Source organism: Macrosteles quadrilineatus, unplaced genomic scaffold, assembly GCF_028750875.1.
Source record: "Macrosteles quadrilineatus isolate MER2022 unplaced genomic scaffold, UCM_ALF_1.0 Scaffold_30__1_contigs__length_1495292, whole genome shotgun sequence".
NCBI lineage: Eukaryota > Metazoa > Arthropoda > Insecta > Hemiptera > Cicadellidae > Macrosteles > Macrosteles quadrilineatus.
This window is the reverse complement of record NW_026542623.1, coordinates 1,389,097-1,409,187: the sequence shown is the minus strand read 5'-3', so window position 1 is coordinate 1,409,187 and position 20,091 is coordinate 1,389,097. Positions and strand designations below refer to the sequence as shown.

Here is a 20,091-nt window from a genome sequence, read left to right as displayed (position 1 = left end):
TTAATTAGTTTCCTTGTAGCAGCAAACCCAGGTACTCGTTAAACCCAATGTTATTTAAATAGATTTGAAAATCAATCAAATGGAAATTCGCTTAGACGGCAGGTATGCTGTGGCGGGGGTATTTTATTTTTAGTACAGATTTGCCCATAAACCCCATCAAATAACAGGAAAATCGGATAAAAAACTGCTTGAACGATATAATTTAGTACGTTGTAGTCATCTTAGCTCTAAAAGGAGCTACTTTCTGCAGTAGAAATTACCGTTCAATAATTATTGCAAATTGTTTGATTTTTACCTTTAAAATAGTTTCTCCCACCATTTACCCATTATAAGGGTGGTTGACAAGCTAATAAAAAAAGAATGTATCAGTTTGCCGATTTATAAACGGTCTTTACAGTTAGCGAATAATTCTGACTTTTGCGCCAGCATTTTACTGAACGCAAAATAACATCTGCATCTGTTTTGCGTCTCATCCCGAACAGGCGTCGGCCTTGATTTCTTCTCAGTTTGTTTATGTTTAATTTTCAACTATTTATTTATTTATTCCAACGGGGATATTTATTTTTATATGTAAGAAACCAATGAAGTATAAAAACTCAGTATGGCTAATTGTAAACATTTGCAAGAAACACTGTATTTAAATAACATTTGTGTGTTGAAAATTTTATTTTAATTATATACTACAGTTCATGTACAAAATAAAAATGTTAATTTAGCTAATTAACGGTGACTATTACAATGCAAGGCAGACGTGAATTTATAACTAGCTGGACTAAGGGAATGACTGAAACAAATCGTTAATTAACTAGAAAATATATACCCATTTATTTTCCATTTGTACAGTTGATTTTTAAATTGCAAACTTTTAGTTTTTACTTCCTGCTCCTAGATTCTTAGGACGACATTAATTATGTATTGATTGTTAAGATGATTGTGAAATTTGTTGGGTCCCTTACTTCATCCTTAATAAGTATTTTAAAAAAACTTTTTTCTCCCTGTCAACGAAAAAACTATCACTGTTGTCCAAGTTTCTTAAATAATTGGATAACATATTAATTGGGATTCCTGGAGTGTTTTTTTCTTATATAGCAAAACAAAAAAGTTTTACTCCTATTGTATGAGTAAAAGTTTTTTGATTGCTTGCATTAATGTTTGCTGTTAGCAGGTTTCAGCCCCCTCACAATTTTGGGGCGTTGTTAATTTTATTGGAATGTTATATAGCCTAAAAAGGTTCTCTATAATATATACCTGAAATTTCATATATGTTGGATCAGAGTAGGTTTGTTAATATTACATTTTCAAATAAGTTAAAAATCCATCAGTATTTAAACCTTCTACATGTATTATAGTTATTTAATCTATCATATGTTTTTTTTTATAATCTCTTACTGTTTTGACCAATTTATTAAATTCAAAATAGAGTTTTAGAATTTTCCTTTTCCTGTCTCTAGGTCTTGACATTTTATGCGTCAAAGTAAACAAACAACAGAAAATAAATAGTGACATTTTTACTTTCATGATCAAGGAACCACAAAAACACTATTTAGAAGTTTGGAAACAAGTCATTCTTCATAATGTTTGATTGCAACTAAATTTATTGCAGGTATGTTTATTTTCAATCATAACAACTTTTAAAAATCTACTAAACACAGCTTTAAATATTTAATATTGTCAATTAAATTAACCTTTGTAAATTTTATGAACGCAGAACTTCATAAGATTGCTTTTCTCGTATAGTCCTTGGAGCCTAGACGTTCTAACTCGTAGAGCAGTTGAAGAACTACAAAGAACATTTATAGTCCCACAGTATACTACATATTTGAATATCACTTTTGTGTTTAAAAAAATATTTTTGGACGATAAATAACTCTTCAGCAATTGTTTGAAATCATCCTAGATGGCAGATTGTCTCCAAGGACTGTTAATGTTAGAAGGTGGTGCATCATTGACCTAGAAAAGATGGATTTCCATCAATTGGTTACAAGCCTAAATTCATGCACAATAGTTAAACATGTATATTTATTGTTTTCTTCGTTGGGCCTAATAAACCTAACAAAAGGCATTTACTTTAACCCCTCCCAGTGTAAATCAAAGCATGTCGAGTTAGGACCCAGAACCTTTATAATGAGGAAGCAACCAATCCAGACTGAGTGGTGACTCATACGAGCCCTGGCAGCGCGCTGTCTAGTAGTTAAGTGTTGACTAGTAGTCATTGGTAGCAATCTACGTACGTTCATTGGGTGTCTAGTAATGTATAGTGAAACCATTGACTATACAGGGTGAATATTCGAAAACTATAAGAGATATCAAAAAAAGTTAAATGGTAAGTGCCTTGGATTTTTTTCTTTAAAAAATTGTAGTCAAGTCAAAAAAATTATTTTAGCCGCCATTTTTCCAATATGGCCGCCAAATTTGATTTTTCTTATGGAACACCCTGTATTTTATGATGTATTCTGGTAGAAAATGTAATTTTAAGACGATTTTATTCTTGTGATTTTTTTCATAAACCTAACCGTTTCAAAGATAATAATGGTTAAAGCTTTGAAATTTCTGCATGAGAAAGAGATTCGATAAAGGCCTAAGCGAACTTGCCAGCTGTTTTATTCGAAAACCATTCAACATTTCACAACTTAGACCATTATTATCTTTGAAACGGTTAGGTTTATGAAAAAAATCACAAGAATAAAATCGTCTTAAAATTACATTTTCTACCAGAATACATCATAAAATGCAGGGTGTTCCATAAGAAAAATCAAATTTGGCGGCCATATTGGAAAAATGGCGGCTAAAATAATTTTTTTGACTTGACTACAATTTTTTATAGAAATAATCCAAGGCACTTAACATTTAACTTTTGTTGATATCTCTTATAGTTTTCGAATAAAACGGCTGGCACACTTATATTAATCACCCTGAATAACATATGGTATATAGTCAATGGTAAAACTGACTTATTGAGTCTTGGCAGCGCGCTGTTTGGTGACTACAGATAAATATTTCCAACTAGACAAGGGTAACTAGACAAGGGTGACTAGACAACCTGATGACGTATACTTTGGATACTGAAGCATACATCCCATCTATATGAACCAGCTGTTGCCAATTTTTTATTCAAAAAAGACTTCTGTGAGGCAGTCCCAGATTTCACTAGCGTATTAGGCTAAATTATTTTTCAACCTTATTTTTTGATACTTTGATAGTTTATGTGACTAAAAAGTTGCAGCTTGCAATAATTGGTCCTATCAATTTAACTTAGCTAAAAGAAGTTGCATATTCGACAGATATCAGTAATTTATATCAGCGGAATCTGTCGGTGGATCACTTTAACTATAGCATGTTGATTTATTCTATGATTCATAATGTGTCCATTTAAAAACTGACGAAAACCTTAACATGGGGATAGAATATCTAATACAATAGTCATGGTGGTGTCTAGATGTATGGTGACTAGAGAGAATATACTTTAATACTTTACTTTTAATACTTTTCAATGAAATGGCAACCATACAAAGTAGGTATTTTAAGCCAAGTATGAATGGAGATGAGTGTAGGATGAGTGGCGCGATATTGTAGTCTTGTTAGTGACAAAGGCCGACTTATTCCTTAGACACAGCTGTTAATTAATAGCCCATACAGCTAATGGCAACTAAGGGACCTACAGTTTATAGTGGAATCCGACTAGGAATATACAGAATTATCAGAGGTAGCATTATTATTGTTTGAGGTAGCCACCTTAAGGAAAATGTGAGAATGCAATATATATATGCTAAATTAGCCACGTTTTGACTCTAGTGAGTTAGTTAGGTCCTTATCTATGTTAGGCTACATGGGTGTCTTAGTACGGTAATTCTTTTCTTAACCGTGTAAATAACTTACACAATATTTCCAACGACTCTCTGACTTGGTTTACGCATAGACCAAAAGAATTAAATATAGACTCTCAGCCGTGCAGTGGTTACCATAGGTTCTGGCGCACACCGCTGGGAGCGCCGTGTAGTTACGTATTGCGTTTCCGTTCTTTCGCGTAGGCGTAGCGGTGCGCAAGAACCTATGGTAACCGCAGCACAGCTGACGGCCTATATTTAATTCTTTTTGTCTATGCACCAACTTACTGATTTGGTTCTCAGGTTGGTCTACTAAAGAAAGTAAGGTTGTAACTGTACAACTACTGTATCGACTTTTAACGTAAACAATGAACTGTTTAGACCAGTGCAAATCAGCTGATTGTTAACATTATGACGTCATCATTCCACATGTTAACTTACTCCGGAAACACTTTGACAAAAACCAATCAAAACACTGCATTCAACTCGGTGACGTCACCAAAACATTATCATAAAGTTTATTCTAAGCATCGTGAGTTAGCTGGTTTGATTATTTCTTATCACCAACACGCTTATGCATTGTAAATGACTAGTTGACTATGTGTGATAAAAATACAACGATTTCACATAGATTATGATCTATTTTGAGCAACTGTAGTAACAGTATTTTAGTGTTTGGACATAATGCAATGATACAACTTATAAATAAGTATGCTACTCAATTATTTACCATCTTTATTTTTGTCCAGTGTTGGTATTCTTGATTAGAAGTATCTTAAAATTCTCGTGGTTGTATATTTTAGTACGAAGATTTTCAAAGCCTCTAACGACTACATGAAAATAATCATATCAAGATAACCACTAATATTCGAACAGAAACGGTATGGGTCATAAACATAAACTAATTACGTCACTGACCCTAAACCGAATACGCCAATACTAACAGCAGTAACAGCTGGTTTCGAAGTTTTTTGACAGTTCCATTTAAATATTAAAACAAGCATGTTTACTTTCGGGCATGTGACGTCATTTGTTTATGTTTATTATCCATACAGTTGCTGTTCGAATATCCGTGGGAATTACTATGAAAATACACATTATAACGTTTAATTACAATGTACTACAGCAGAGTGTATATAAGTATATACAATAGAGATTTTAGTATATGTGTATCGTATATAGTACAACCGCGTCGTGGACTTCCTGGAAGCACGATCAGGAAGGACCTTCGAAGGATGTCGAGTGTGGAAACCTTTCCTGGTCTGAAAAAATGTCACATAGCCATGTGTTGTCAATACACGTTTTATATTTTGACATCCGAACGTTGTAGCGAATTTCCCTATAGGGAAGTAGCTATTACCGTAGGTGGCATGGTAAGACCTAGACCCGGGACCGATATACTTTTTCATTTTGGTGTCCCTAAATGCCAAAAACACTATTCGTTCAAATTTTTATATATGTATATATATAGACTTATATATATATATATATATATATATATATATATTTATATATTTATATATTTATATATTTATATATTTATATATTTATATATTTATATATTTATATATATATATATATACGTCCGTGAACGCGATAACTTGAGTAATTTTTGTCCGATTTTGATGAAATTTGGTTTAAAGGTGTAAAGCGGGATAAACTTGAATGAGTTCGCGAACCAGCACGATCGGACCATGGGAACGGGGCTTTACGGGGGGTTTTATGGGGTAAAAGTTGGTTTTTCTCACTTTTGACCCTCAAAACACAAAATTTCCCGATTTCTCTTTAGACCTTTTTAAAGAGCTTAAAAAAACAAATAATTTAGTATATAAAAGTATTCTTGTTCGATTATTAGTAACGGAGAAAATTTAAAAAATTGTAAATTTAAAATTCCCATGTTATTCTTATGGAGAATATTGTCAAATGTTGTAGTTTGCTTGTTTTTGGGTATATTTTGATCAAACTTGGCAAATTTATTTATTTTGTACTAAGCTATCAATATTTTACTCAAAAACACACTTTATTAGATTCCTTGTAGCAGAAAACCTAGGTACTCGTTAAACCTAATGTTATTAAAATATATTTAACTGAAAATCAATTCAGACAAATGGAAATTCGCTTAGTCGGCAGGTTTGCTGCGGCGGGGGTATTTTATACGGTTTGAGCTTGACAAACTTCTTCATATAGTACAATAATGAGAAAATGTGATTGGAATAAGATGACAAAATTTTGACTATTGAACAACAGTAGTATATTACACTTGAAGATAATGTTCATACATGCCTTTACTGCTTAAAAAATTCCTTATTGAATTATATGTTCCCGCAATAATTTGCATTCATTGATTGTAATAAATAGCCAATTATATTGCGCAATAGTAGTTTAATCAACGATTGCGTTAAGATAGTGTTAACGACACGAGTAGAAAAATTACGGTACTATTACTATTTACTATTTACGCGAGTTGCGTACACTACTTTACCTACGACAGTGTTTTAATTACTAAAAATCACCACTCATTAGAGAGATTATGTTTTCGTTTAACCTGTCATTGCCACTGACAGTGATGCAACGAAACATTTTAAAACATAAATATTTTTAAAACATAAACATGAAATTTTTTACCAAACACTATAAATAGCACGACCCAACAATTAAATTCGCCTGAACAGCTGATTAGTTGAAGTTCGAACAATTACAATTTTACTTCTCTATCAATCCTTGAATCTCGTTGATCCGTTACCCGTGTTGTTAAGGGGATACGCCACTATCTCCAACTTTTTTTTTATTATTTTATTTTTGTCAACCTAGTTAGTATATTTTGTTTATACTAGACTTAGTTAGAAGATTTAGGTACAAAAATATTGAATTTATAACTTATTTACTAAATTTATATGCGTTTTTAGTTTTTTTCACCAAACTTTTTAATAATTCGTTATTGAGAATAACTTTTCAACTACTGATCAGAATGACATATTCTATTTATTTCCTGATTCAGGATGAAATAATGAGTAATTCTGTGTATAATCGTTATGGTAACTAAAAAAACCAAATTTTTAGGACACCTTTTATTCAAAATATAAAAAAGCTGAAAAAAATATTTAAAATTTTTGCGTAAACATAAATATTTGTAGTAAATGTAATGCTATAGGGCTTACTATACACACAATCCTTTATTACTATATAAAGAAGGTCTGGTGAAAATTTGAATACTATAAGTATAGTACTAACGGAGTTATTCAAACTTTTGTACAATAATAACCTAAAAAACACGGTATTGAGATAATCGCAGGTGATGTAACAGGTGGTTGGCAGGAGAAAAATTCCCATAACTACACTAATTTATTATTTTATATTATATATAAAAATAGCAAAGTACTTATTTTGTTTTACATAAATGTACCCTACTTTATACCTTCATAATACATAATTATGATACACAATTAAAAGTGTACATATCAGGAACAAAAAAAAATAGTTCAAAATTTTGTTAAATTGCTGGTTGCGGCGTTTTATATTTTATTTTTTTTATACTAGAAGGAGTTGTCAGATTGGCAAACAATTTTAGCTAAATGTTCACATTTAAATGACCTATCTAAAAATGCAACTTTTGGAAAATGTAAAAAAAATTTAAAATATGGCCTACAGATAGTGGCGTATCCCCTTAAACAAAACTATGCTGTTATGTAAGTAAACAATGCTATTATGTGAAAAATTTCAATTCTAAGAACTGAACTGAAACGGTTACTTAAAAAAACTGTCGTAGGTAAAAATGTTAACCAATTCACGAATATTCATTAGTTCCAATTTCCTTAAATATTCTCTCACAAATTAGATCCCTCCTTAATTTGTTTGACAATAATGTCAAACATGATCAACATGTCCAAACATGGTTTTCATGGTCAGGAATTAAATTTTCTACAAAACGCTCTTAAGCGTTTTTCGGAAATCGCACACCTGTAACTTTAAAAAAATCCCTACTTTTAATACTTGGTAAATGTATATCCAATTTTTTACAATTTTCGCTACAAAAGCTAGAAAGGATTTGAAAGAATTTTTCATGGTCAGGAATTAAATTTTCTACAAAACGCTCTTAAGCGTTTTTCGGAAATCGCACACCTGTAACTTTAAAAAATTCCCTACTTTAAATACTTGGTAAATGTATATCAAATTTTTTACAATTTTCGCTACTTTTCCCAATCTAAGTAAATTCTTCTTGCAAATATTATAATAATATTTTGTATTTACTCTGGTTTACTTAAGGTTTTATCCCCCTATCGTATTTACAACCCCCCCCCAATAATAAAATCCTCCCCCCCCAATGTTATTCTTACAGGTGCATAAGTCTAAATCACGTTTACCCATTTTTAGATTAACTGGATATCTGAAATTTGGCATGATTGTAGTTCTTGCGCCCTTTTCGAAAAGTGACATTTTACAAATATACAGTAACTCACCCCCCCCCCACGAAAATTACAACCCCCCCAATGTTATTCCTACTGGTGCATCGGTCTAAATCAATTTTACCCACTTCTAGATTAGCTAAAGATCTGAAATTTGGCTCAATTGTAGGTCTTGCGCCATGGCCCATTTGTATTTACCCCCGACCAAAAAAGGGGGCCTGGGGGCGGAGCCCCCAGCGAGCCAAAGGCGAGTTTGGCCTATACACACCATCCCTAATTCCCCCAGCTACTGGTGCGACCTACCCCTAGTGTAAACCGGCTATTTAGCCATTATATCCGCTCGGTGAATCGCGGACGTTTACACCCCAGGGGTAAGTGACTCAGGGCTTTGAGTCACTTATGGACCGTCCATATGGACAGTGACTCACCATTACACCATAGGTGATTCAAACCATTCCATCAGTAGTGTGTTACTACTGGAGTGGAGTGGAGTGATAAGTGCAATGACTTGGACATACACTTATGTTGGGATGTTGTTGGCACGCCAGCACGTGCAAAGAGTGCGGCTTTTGAGTAAGTTTGGAAATTCAGTTATTTGTAGGTTAATAATATCAATTATTTTCAATTTTATCAATTATTTAAGATGGAAACGCCACTATGGGCGTATTTTAACCCAAATATGAGTGAAGGATGAGTGTAGGATGTGGCGCGATCTTGTAGTCTTGTTAGTGACTAAGACCGACATGTTCCTTAGACCTAGACACAGCTGTTAATTAATACAGCTAATGGCAACTAAGGGACCTACAGCTTATAGTGGAATCCGAACCACATTTTCCCCTTGTAATTAACGAATTTGTCTAATTATCAGGATAGTACTGCGGATAGTCGTAGTACTCAGTAGTGCGGACGTTAATCCACATCAGGGAGCATCGCATCCACAGTGCATGTCTATAAATATCCACAATTCGTTATCTCTTAATAGTTTGATTACAGTACTTTACGGAACGATTGCGTAAGGATAGTCTTTAAGACACGAGTAGAAAATGTAAGGTACGAGTCTTGGCAAGCGCCTTTAAAATGAGTGTCGTAAAAACTAATTATGTGAGTTGGGTACACTACTTTACCTGCGACCGTAACTTAATTACTATTTTCACTACTCATAACTTCCAAGAGAGATTTTACAAAACTTGTACTGTAAAGTAACAAAACAATACTGTAAAGTGAATCTTTTCAATTTTAAGAAATGAGTTTGGAAAGGCTAGTTTAAACGGTCGCAGGTAAAGTACTAAACATTTAATTGCTCGAAGATGTAACATTCTATTTTACGTTAAAAATATCGTATTGCCTAATTCGAATAATTTACTGTTGTAACTTATTCACTCAACCACTTTACATTTTAAGTACCCCGTGTATCTAGTGCTATCATGACGACACAATACGATTTTAAAAGATAAGTGAACATAACCTAGAAACCCCCATTACAAGCCATGTTGCCACACAACATGACTAGTGACACCTGTTATCACAACAACAATGGTGATAACGTCATCGTGACGTCATTTGGTGCCAGTGGTGCAATGATGACGTAGAGGGTGTAAACACTCAGAAGAGTAAACAATACAAACTAAGATATGGTCAAAATAGACGTTTAACATTGTTAATTCTTGGACATATCTTGAATTGGTAAAGCAGTATATTTGGCCAGTGCCGTTTTATGTTTTATATTGTTTTCTATGGAAAATGGATGTTTATCCCCAATAACCATACAACCTATAGTGGTAGTATATTAACAGGAAAGGGACATAAAACTGAATTCAACACAGGGTATATTAGTCTTTCGTTAAATGAGGAGAGTATATTTTTACATAATGCAAGGTTTCCGGTTAAATTACATTTGTACTTTTCCAAAACGTTCTGATTATTTAAGTAGTGTAAGTACAAATACAAGTACATGAAAGTAACACTCTAATCATGTTCGTTTACTACCATATTTAGTATTAAGTGGTGTAGTATATTTTTAAGTTTATTTGCAATTTTTTGTATTTGTATTAGTTGTTAAGTTAATATCTTATCTATAAATTTTGTTGATTGTTTCAGGCCTAAGAAGAAGTATGTCGCAGGTCATAAGGCCGGAGGCCGAGTCCAGCCAATGGCCTATTTCTCCGCCCCAGCCGCAGCCTAAGAAAAGGGCCTTTACTGAGCTCACGAAAGAATGTAAGCCCACAATTTTAATTATTAATAGGATAAGTTAATTGGTTACATCTAAAAGAGAGTTGGTGCTTTACGTGTCATAAATTATGTTAATTTTAAGTACCATTTACCTAAGAGGGAAACCAGGGTTAGGTATTTTCTGAAACTTGGAAACTGTTTTTTTCAGGAAACGTATAATGTGCCATTTAAAACTAAAAGATAGTCTTATCCGTATTTAAAATTTCCCTTACGTAGATGTTAAAGGATAGCACACCGAGAACCAAGATAGTACTCCCTACTCCCTACTCTTTTAATCTATGATAGTACCCAAAATACCACCCTCAAATGTTCTTTTATTTTATTTCTAAAAGCATCGTTACTGATGAATAAAACACACTTCTAGAAGCTAAATTAATACTTATAATGACTACAACTTTTACAACGGTATCAAATACAGTGGAACCTCGATAACAAGTCGTCCTTGATTTTACAGCCCTTTAATATATTACAGCCATAAACACATGTTATTGCAAACCTCGATAAGGAGTCAACCTTGATAACAAGTGTTCTTTAATAATCCCATGAGAATCTTATTTCGAGGTTATACTATAGATTAAGTGATATAATGTTATTACTTCATCCATGACTGTACTACAATTCCAGTAAACCTCCCATAAGAATTCTTATCGTACGAATTATACTACAATTCATAGGTAAAACGTAACACTTTAGACAGATACTCATTTAACTAAGAGTGCATCATAAATTCTAATCCTGTCGCCGCATTAATCAATTGGTTCAGGATATAAGCGGGAATTGGTTGATGGAAAACAAAGGACATTGTTATGTGTGAGTCACCATGCGACAATTGATTGGTAGTCTAGTGTCGATGACGTCCGGGTCTGAGACTATTACACTCATGTGCTGGGGGAATATGTGTGCCATTGACTGTCATAGTCAATGCTTGTTCTTACGGTGCATTAATTGCGCCCAAGAGGTCCTTAATTGCGCTAAGCCATCAAAGGGTCCCAAAAATGTTTCAGAGTTGCGCCAAGTTCAAACCAAGTAGGGGTGAGTAGCCGGCAGAAGTTGTCTTTGTTTACATGTCATCCTAACCTATCCTAACCTAACTTAACCTAACCTAACCTAACCTAAGCTAACCTAACCTAACCTAACCCAACCTAACCTACTCATACATTCAAAGAGGACCGCAACTTGGTGCAGTTAATGAACGTATTGGGTGGCTCCGTGGAGTAGTTGGTGCAATTCAGGAATACCCGACTACCTGACTCAGGTCAGTGGGCGCAATTAATGCCCGCCCGTTCTTACAGTGTTAAATGCGAGAGTTTTTATTTATTTTTGATCAAGGATTTTTTTATATCTTTTGTAAAGTTCCATTAGTTTTAACAACTAGCCACTCCATTTTATTTATTTTTAGACCCTTTAGTGTAGTGCTGCAATATATTTAATATTGAGATATAAAAAGGAATCCTCTAAACACTTTTGTAATAGTGTAGGCTAATGAAAGGTTATAAAATACAAGTGATGGGATCCTTGAGCATGTTTTAGAATTCAATCGAATGTTCATCTTTCTTGTTTTATCTGTATAGTAAAGTTAAAGATAGTTTTATGTTACACATTTGGGGCTGACAAATTATTTGTTTAAACGTTGAAAGTTGGCAACGTTAATTTATAAGGTTTCATGTAACGGCAGGACTTATCATTTTAGTGAAGGACTGATAAGACTGGACTATCTCTATGCTGATAAAGATAACTTTTGTTGTATACTGACCACAACTGATAGATAAAATAATCAGTTAATCACTGAGGGTAAACTATTTTTGTTGTATGCTTGTTTTTGAATGTATAAGTTAATTCTTCATCATTGAGCGGAGCGAGCGAAGCGAGCGAAGCTCTTATACGTCGACTTTTATGCATTTCGTAATACGCAAACTCCTCCTAGACGGCTGAATCAATCGTTTTCAAATTTTGCATGGTGATAAAGACCATATCGGTGAGTGCCAACATCTATATGGCGTTAAAAAAGTCTCTCAGGAATCCGTAGAAAAATGAAACTGAAAATCACATTTTTTTAACATTAGTCTTATGGGTTGCTAGGTAACCATGTTGGCTGAATTAAATAACAAGTAAAAAGTAAACAAAAGATTTGAAGTTTTAGCATGTGCTCATAATAAGCCAACTACCCACAGTATACTAGGAAATTACAAATACAGTACAAAAGGAAAAACATCACTTGTTAATATTGAGCAAAGATTATACTTAAGATTACTTGATACATTGTAGTCAAGGGTAGCAGTGCGAAGTCTAGGATCTGTTTATGACGAATACATTAAGGTATCTGCAATCCTAAAATGCTATGGGAAGGGAAGGAAACAGGTCCGTGACGTAGGAAGTAGTATAGGCAATCATAAAATGCTATGGGAATAGAGGGAAACAGGTCCGTGACGTAGGAAGTGATGAAGGAAGTAGTAAATGCGAGCAGTCCGGAGTGTGGGGACTGTTTATGACGATAAGATTAGGGTATCTGCAATCCTAAAATGCTATGGGAAGGGAGGAAAACAGGTCCGCAACGTAGGAAGTGGTGAAGGAAGTAGTCAAGGCGAGTAGTCCGGAGTGCGGGAACTTTTTATGACGATTAGAATAAGGTATCTGCAATCTTTAAGTGCAATAGGAAGGGAGGGAAACAGGTCCGCGACGTAGGAAGTGGTCAAGGAAGTAGTCAAGGGGAGCTGTCCGGAGTGTTGGAACTATTATGACGATTAGATAAGGGTATGGGCAATCCAAAAATGCTATGGGAAAGGGAGGGAAACAGGCCCGTGACGTAGGAAGTGGTGAAGGAAGTAGTCAAAGCGAGCTGTCCGGAGTGTTGGAACTGTTTATGACGATAAGATAAGGGTATGGGCAATCCTAAAATGCTATGGGAAGGGACGGAAAGAGGTCCGCGACGTAGGAAGTGGTGAAGGAAGTAGTCAAGGCGAGCTGTCAGGAGTGAGGGAACTGTTTATGGCGATTAGATAAGGGTATGGGCAATCCTAAAATGCTATGGGAAGGGAGGGAAACAGGTCCGTGACGTAAGAAGTGGTGAAGGAAGTAGTCAAAGCGAGCTGTCCGGAGTGTTGGAACTGTTTATGACGATAAGATAAGGGTATGGGCAATCCTAAAATGCTATGGGAAGGGAGGGAAACAGGTCCGTGACGTAAGAAGTGGTGAAGGAAGTAGTCAAGGCGAGCTGTCTGGAGCGTGGGAACTGTTTATGATGATTAGATTAAGGTATTTGCAATCCTAAAATGCTATGGAAAGGGAGGAAAATAGGTCCGCGACGTAGGAAGTGGTGAAGGAAGTAGTCAAGGCGAGCTGTCAGGAGTGAGGGAACTGTTTATGGCGATTAGATTAAGGTATTTGCAATTCTAAAATGCTATGGAAAGGGAGGAAAATAGGTCCGCGACGTAGGAAGTGGTGAAGGAAGTAGTCAAGGTGAGCTGTCCGGAGTGTGGGGACTGTTTATGACGATTAGATTAAGGTATTTGCAATTCTAAAATGCTATGGAAAGGGAGGAAAATAGGTCCGCGACGTAGGAAGTGGTGAAGGAAGTAGTCTAGGCGAGTTGTCTGGATTGTTTGAAATGTTTATGACAATTAGATTATGGTATCAGCAAACCTAAAATGCTACGGGAAGGGAGGAAAACAGGTCCGCGACGTAGGAAGTGGTGAAGGAAGTAGTCAAGGCGAGCTGTCAGGAGTGAGGGAACTGTTTATGTCGATTAGATTAAGGTATTTGCAATTCTAAAATGCTATGGGAAGGGAGGAAAATAGGTCCGCGACGTAGGAAGTGGTGAAGGAAGTAGTCTAGGCGAGTTGTCCGGAGTGTTGGAAATGTTTATGACAATTAGATTAAGGTATCAGCAAACCTAAAATGCTACGGGAAGGGAGGAAAACAGGTCCGCGACGTAGGAAGTGGTGAAGGAAGTAGTCAAGGCGAGCTGTCTGGAGCGTGAGAACTGTTTATGATGATTAGATTAAGGTATTTGCAATCCTAAAATGCTATGGAAAGGGAGGAAAATAGGTCCGCGACGTAGGAAGTGGTGAAGGAAGTAGTCTAGGCGAGTTGTCCGGAGTGTTGGAAATGTTTATGACAATTAGATTAAGGTATCAGCAAACCTAAAATGCTACGGGAAGGGAGGAAAACAGGTCCGCGACGTAGGAAGTGATGAAGGAAGTAGTCAAGGTGAGCTGTCCGGAGTGTGGGGACTGTTTATGACGATTAGATTAAGGTATTTGCAATTCTAAAATGCTATGGAAAGGGAGGAAAATAGGTCCGCGACGTAGGAAGTGGTGGAGGAAGTAGTCTAGGCGAGTTGTCTGGATTGTTTGAAATGTTTATGACAATTAGATTATGGTATCAGCAAACCTAAAATGCTACGGGAAGGGAGGAAAACAGGTCCGCAACGTAGGATGTGATGAAGGAAGTAGTCAAGGTGAGCTGTCCGGAGTGTGGGAACTGTTTATGACGATTAGATTAAGGTATTTGCAATCCTAAAATGCTATGGGAAGGGAGGGAAACAGGTCCGCGACGTAGGAAGTGGTGAAGGAAGTAGTCAAGGCGAGTAGTCCGGAGTGTGGGAACTGTTTATGACGATTAGATTAAGGTATCTGCAATCTTTAAATGCAATGGAATGGAGGGAAACAGATCCATGACGTAGGAAATTGTGTAGGATGTAGATGTGTGGATTTATGTATCTCCAATACTACGGTGCTTTCAGAGTGAACTAATGATTTTCCCCGAGCAAAGCTCGGTCCCCAGGTACTATAATCAAATGACGACACTAGCTTGAGGTTCGTGACGTATGAAGAGGTTAAGGAAGTAGTAAAGGTGAACAGTCTGGAGTATGGAAACTGTTTATGACGATTAGATTAAGGTCTCTATATTCCTAAAATGCTACGGAAAGGGAGGGAAACAGGTCCGCGATGTGGGAAGTGGCGAAGGAAGTAGTAAAGGCGAGCTGTTCGGAGTGTGGGATCTGTTTATGACGATTAGATTCAGGTATCTGCAATCTTAAAATGCTATGGGAAGAGAGGGAAACAGGTCCGCGACGTAGGAACAGGTGAAAGAAGTAGTAAGGTGAGCAGTGTGGAGTGTGGGAACTGGAAACCGTTTGTAGCAGTTTTAATGTATCTGCAATGCTGAAATGCTATGAGAAGGGATGGAAGCATGCCCAAGACATAGGAAATTGTGAAAGAAGTAGTAAAGTCTAGCAGTACGGACAGTGGGGATGTTTGTTGCAATTAGATTAACGTATCTAAAATACTAAAATGCTATGGAAAGCGATGAATACAGGTCCACGACGTAAGTGGTGAAGGAAGTAGTAAAGGCTGGCAGTGCAGAGTGGGGGAACCGTTTGAGCAGATGGATAAATGAATTTGTAATACTTAAATGCTATGAGAAAGGAAGGAAACAGGCCAATGACGTAGTAAATGGTGAAGGAAGTAGTAAGGCTAACAGCGCAGAGTGTGGGAACTGTCTTTGGCAATTACATTAATGTATCTGCAATCCTAAAATGCTATGGGAAGAGAGGGAAACAGGTCCACGACGTAGGGTGTGGTGAAGGAAGTAGTAAAGGTGAGCAGTGTTGAGTTTGGGAATGGATTAATGTATCTGCAATGCTAAAATGCTACGGGAAGAGACTGTAGACTGTAATATGTTAAAATGATTACGAAGCACAAATCGATACATATTTTCGATACATGCAATCGTTTACAATCGAAATTTACAACTGAGTTGACAACAGCTGATTTTTACTCCATAGAGGCTAAACACGATTTTTACTCCCTAAATATTAAAAATGCTACTTTAGACCCGCAGCGCATGCATGAAAAAATACTGTTTTTACTGCAGTAAGACAAAAACAATATAATATGAACCCTTGATGACTCCGCTCAATTTTGTGGATGCCTCTGCGAACGCCACCTAGTTAAGTATGCAACGAATACAATAATTACTATCTGGGTAGCCGAGTGTTTGTTTAGTGCTCGCCTTCAAATCTGAAGGTCGCTGGTTCGATTCCAAGTGACATAAAGGAGTAAAAAGTAATTACAAAATGTTGGTACATGATCACTTGACCTACTGAATATAACTACAGAACAAAGTTTAGAAAGTTCATAAATACTGTAATTCGTCACTTATATTTTTTTGTTTCGTCACTAGCAGAACAGTTTAGATGTAAACATTAAACAATCCTAGGCACATTACCTGGCTGGTTTCATGTTTATAACGAATCTAGCTTTTACATAGTAGTGTTTGTTTACTCTATGTATTTGCGTGGATCTTCTTACTCTATGACATTCGTTGCTACCGTTTGACCAGTAAACATTAAAACACGTAAAGGACATATTCCCTAGCTAGTTTCCTGTTTATAACGCATATTACTTTTACATAGTGTTTGTTTACTCTATGCATGTGCGCGGATCTCCTTACTCTATGGCAGGTGTTACTCACTGTCGTCTGACCAAAACAGTAAACATTAAAACACGTGAAGAACATATTCCCTCGCTAGTTACCTGTTTATAAAGAATTTGACTTTTACATAGTGTTTGTTTACTCTATGCATGTGCTCGGATCTCCTTACTCTGTGGCAGGTGTTACTCACTCGTCTGACCGAAACAGCAAACATTACAACACGAGAAGGACATATTCTCTCACTTACCTGTTTATAAGGAATTTGACTTTTACATAGTGTTTGTTTACTCTATGCATGTGCTCGGATCTCCTTACTCTGTGGCAGGTGTTACTCACTGTCGTCTGACCTAAACAGGCGTCGACCTCAGAGTGGCCTTGTCTGAGTCAGACTCTCGTTCCCCTTCGACTCTTCCTGGCTGGCTTCCCCTCCCTTCCCCTTCCTGTAAAAACTTACAACCATAGTAAAAACCAATGTTGTATGGTGAAAGAGGAAGGTAACTTGTGTACGTCTGGTTAAGATTCAGGTACAATGATGTTGGGTTATGAATTAACCGTATTATAGTATTCATACATTTCATGTATATCAAACCCATACTCTGATGAATGTTTATCTTTTGATTTTCGTATGTTGTAGCACCTTCAATATTTTGAAGCATTTTCTATTCGTACTGTAATGAAATAGTCCAAACCTCTTATCTTGCGTTGACATTTTGTACGATAGCCAGATTATAAATTATTTTATTGATAAAGAACAAATAATGGTGGGTCCAGAAACTAGCACACTTGGAATCACACCAACAAACTATAGATTTGAAGGCGAGTACCCTGGTAGTTGTAAATAAGTATAAATGGGTAAAAATAAATAAATTTAATTAAAATTAAACTAAATCCAAGGTAATGCCGAAATAATAAACTCTTTATACATGTAATTATGTTACGGTGAAGAAATTTACTAAAGGTTTATACCTTGTAGAACTTATTTTCAAGTAGAAAACACTTCACACTATTTCATTATTTACAGTAATGTATTGCAAGTAATGCTCAAAAGTAAAGCGAACTGTTTATTAAATTGGAAAGAAAATCACTTTGAAATATACTATAACGTCATACAACGTCTAGAATCTAGATATTTAATCAATGAAGACTATAAGATTGACAATTTTAGATCAACGCTGTTTTTGAACGTAGAAACAAACGTTATGTGTAGCTACTCGAAAGCCCCAAATGACCTTCCTTTTGCAAAGCTCGTCCCCTTGACCAGTCTCAGCCAAGTCGTCCTCTGTGTTGATAGGTCCAGATATCATCCACTCCCACACAACCAGAAATAGACAACCAGAATTTGTGTCAACCATGGCTAAATTCGGATATGGTTGAGATAAGTACAAGGTTTACGATGAGTTGGTACGATACTAGTTGAAACAGGTCCAATAAGCTAAAACAGTAGATAAACTTATTCAAAGAGTAGTTAAGATAAATAATTTTAAATACACTCTGTTATAAGATTAAAAATTGACCAGCTTTGTTATACAGCAGAAATTTCTGCATCGGTTTCAAAATGCTTAAACGATTTGATCGATAACCGGTTTTTATGGGGTTAAATTTTGCATATTGTTTCCAAACAATTTTGTAGAGCTGTTGCGGAGAAATTTTAAAATAGCTGTACATGTCAAATGTTCATTTTACTCTTCCGGAGTGTAAGTCAAGCAACCTCTTGTAGTTTTCTTCTTTATGGAAATATTTGGTTCAAATTCGGAAATTCTTTTATTTGCTTCTAAGCTAACATTTCAATGACAAACACACTTAATTACCTTCCCTTTTGCAGCAAACCTAAGTATCCCATAAACTTCCCTTAACACAGGTTTTGGTGCTGCGGGGGTATTTTATATGGTCACCATTGCACCAACAATAGATTCGATTACTCCGAAGTGGAGTATTAATCACGTAGATAAATTTTTTTATCTTATGATCTTTTAGAAAATACTTTAAACCCAATTCATTACTACTGTAGAGTCTAGTTCCAGGTAATAATTAAGTAAAACTCTAGTACTTTGGCACTGTACCGACCACACCGATAAATTGACTTGCAAATAAGATTTTAATTAGTTTAAACAACAAAATCTTCCTAACCTAAAACATAATCCACCCTTAGGTTAGGTTAGGTTAGATGTGGTTGATATAGTAATACCAAAGTACCAAACTCGATGTAATAAACATATTTGACATTTCATCTATTAACACCAACAACAACAAAACTACAATGCTTACCCGTTACAATTCACCATTGTGTGTAGTTTTGTGTTTGTTTTTATCTCGAAGCTCCCTAGACTAACCGAGACATTTCTGTAGACACAGTTGTCCCCCGTTTATTTCTGTGTTTCGTCACCCCACACTTGTCTAGTTTCCGCCCTTGTTATTTACATAGCCTTGGTGATGCGTGGGTTGGCTATTTATAGACCGTCGTCACCACCGTTTATATTTGCGGCCACCAAGATCAAATTTGGCATTAGAGTTAACCAGAGTGTCAAGGGTTAATTGCTTTACGTTGATGGGGTGGAAAATTAATCTTTACTAAATTAGAAAATTAACACGTAAGATGGTTGGGAAAATTGAGAGAGGTTGGGGAATTGACAATTAATAACCAATCTACCAGATGACTCATACTTTCTGTTGTATTGTTTTTTTTAAGGAACAGAGCTATGTTCTACAGGGCGTTCAAGAAGTGGGTACATAATGTAGTGATTTCGTTGGTAAAAATAAGATAAATACTTATTCAAACTATTTCGTTTAGCGTTTATTTTTCTGTGTAGGTTTTTTTACAAAAGTCAAAAAACATTTACGAATCGCCACCAAATGAGCTACGTGGTTGAAATTCAGTTGATTTTAAAATATTATTAGCCGCTATATTTGTTAAAAATGTGAATACACACTCTTAATCCGTTTCGGAATGGCTATTTGAAATCTTTTATGCAAAATTCCATGAAATCTGTCAATTTTACTTATTAATTATTGGATATATAAAATTAAGTATATTTTATGGAGATTTCGACTATGTCTTATTAAGCTTAGTTTGGAGGAATAACCACTGAGAAATTCATTAATTTCTTGCTATACCTACAGTTTTCTTCATTTCAACAATATTAACGCAGATGGTGGCCAATAATATTAACATTTTACAAGAAACTTAACGCTGTAAGTAGTGG

The 20,091-nt window shown here is 35.6% G+C and overlaps 1 protein-coding gene across 1 annotated transcript in view; it reads left to right on the top strand.

The window, feature by feature from the left end:
- The window catches only part of LOC129005677 (dual specificity protein phosphatase 10-like), a 104,898-nt gene that overhangs the window by 6,407 nt on the left and 78,400 nt on the right, over positions 1-20,091 (top strand). The window contains exon 2 of the mRNA XM_054434639.1: positions 10,325-10,441. Coding sequence (XP_054290614.1) covers positions 10,325-10,441 — 117 coding nt within the window. The remainder of the gene's footprint in view (positions 1-10,324; positions 10,442-20,091) is intronic.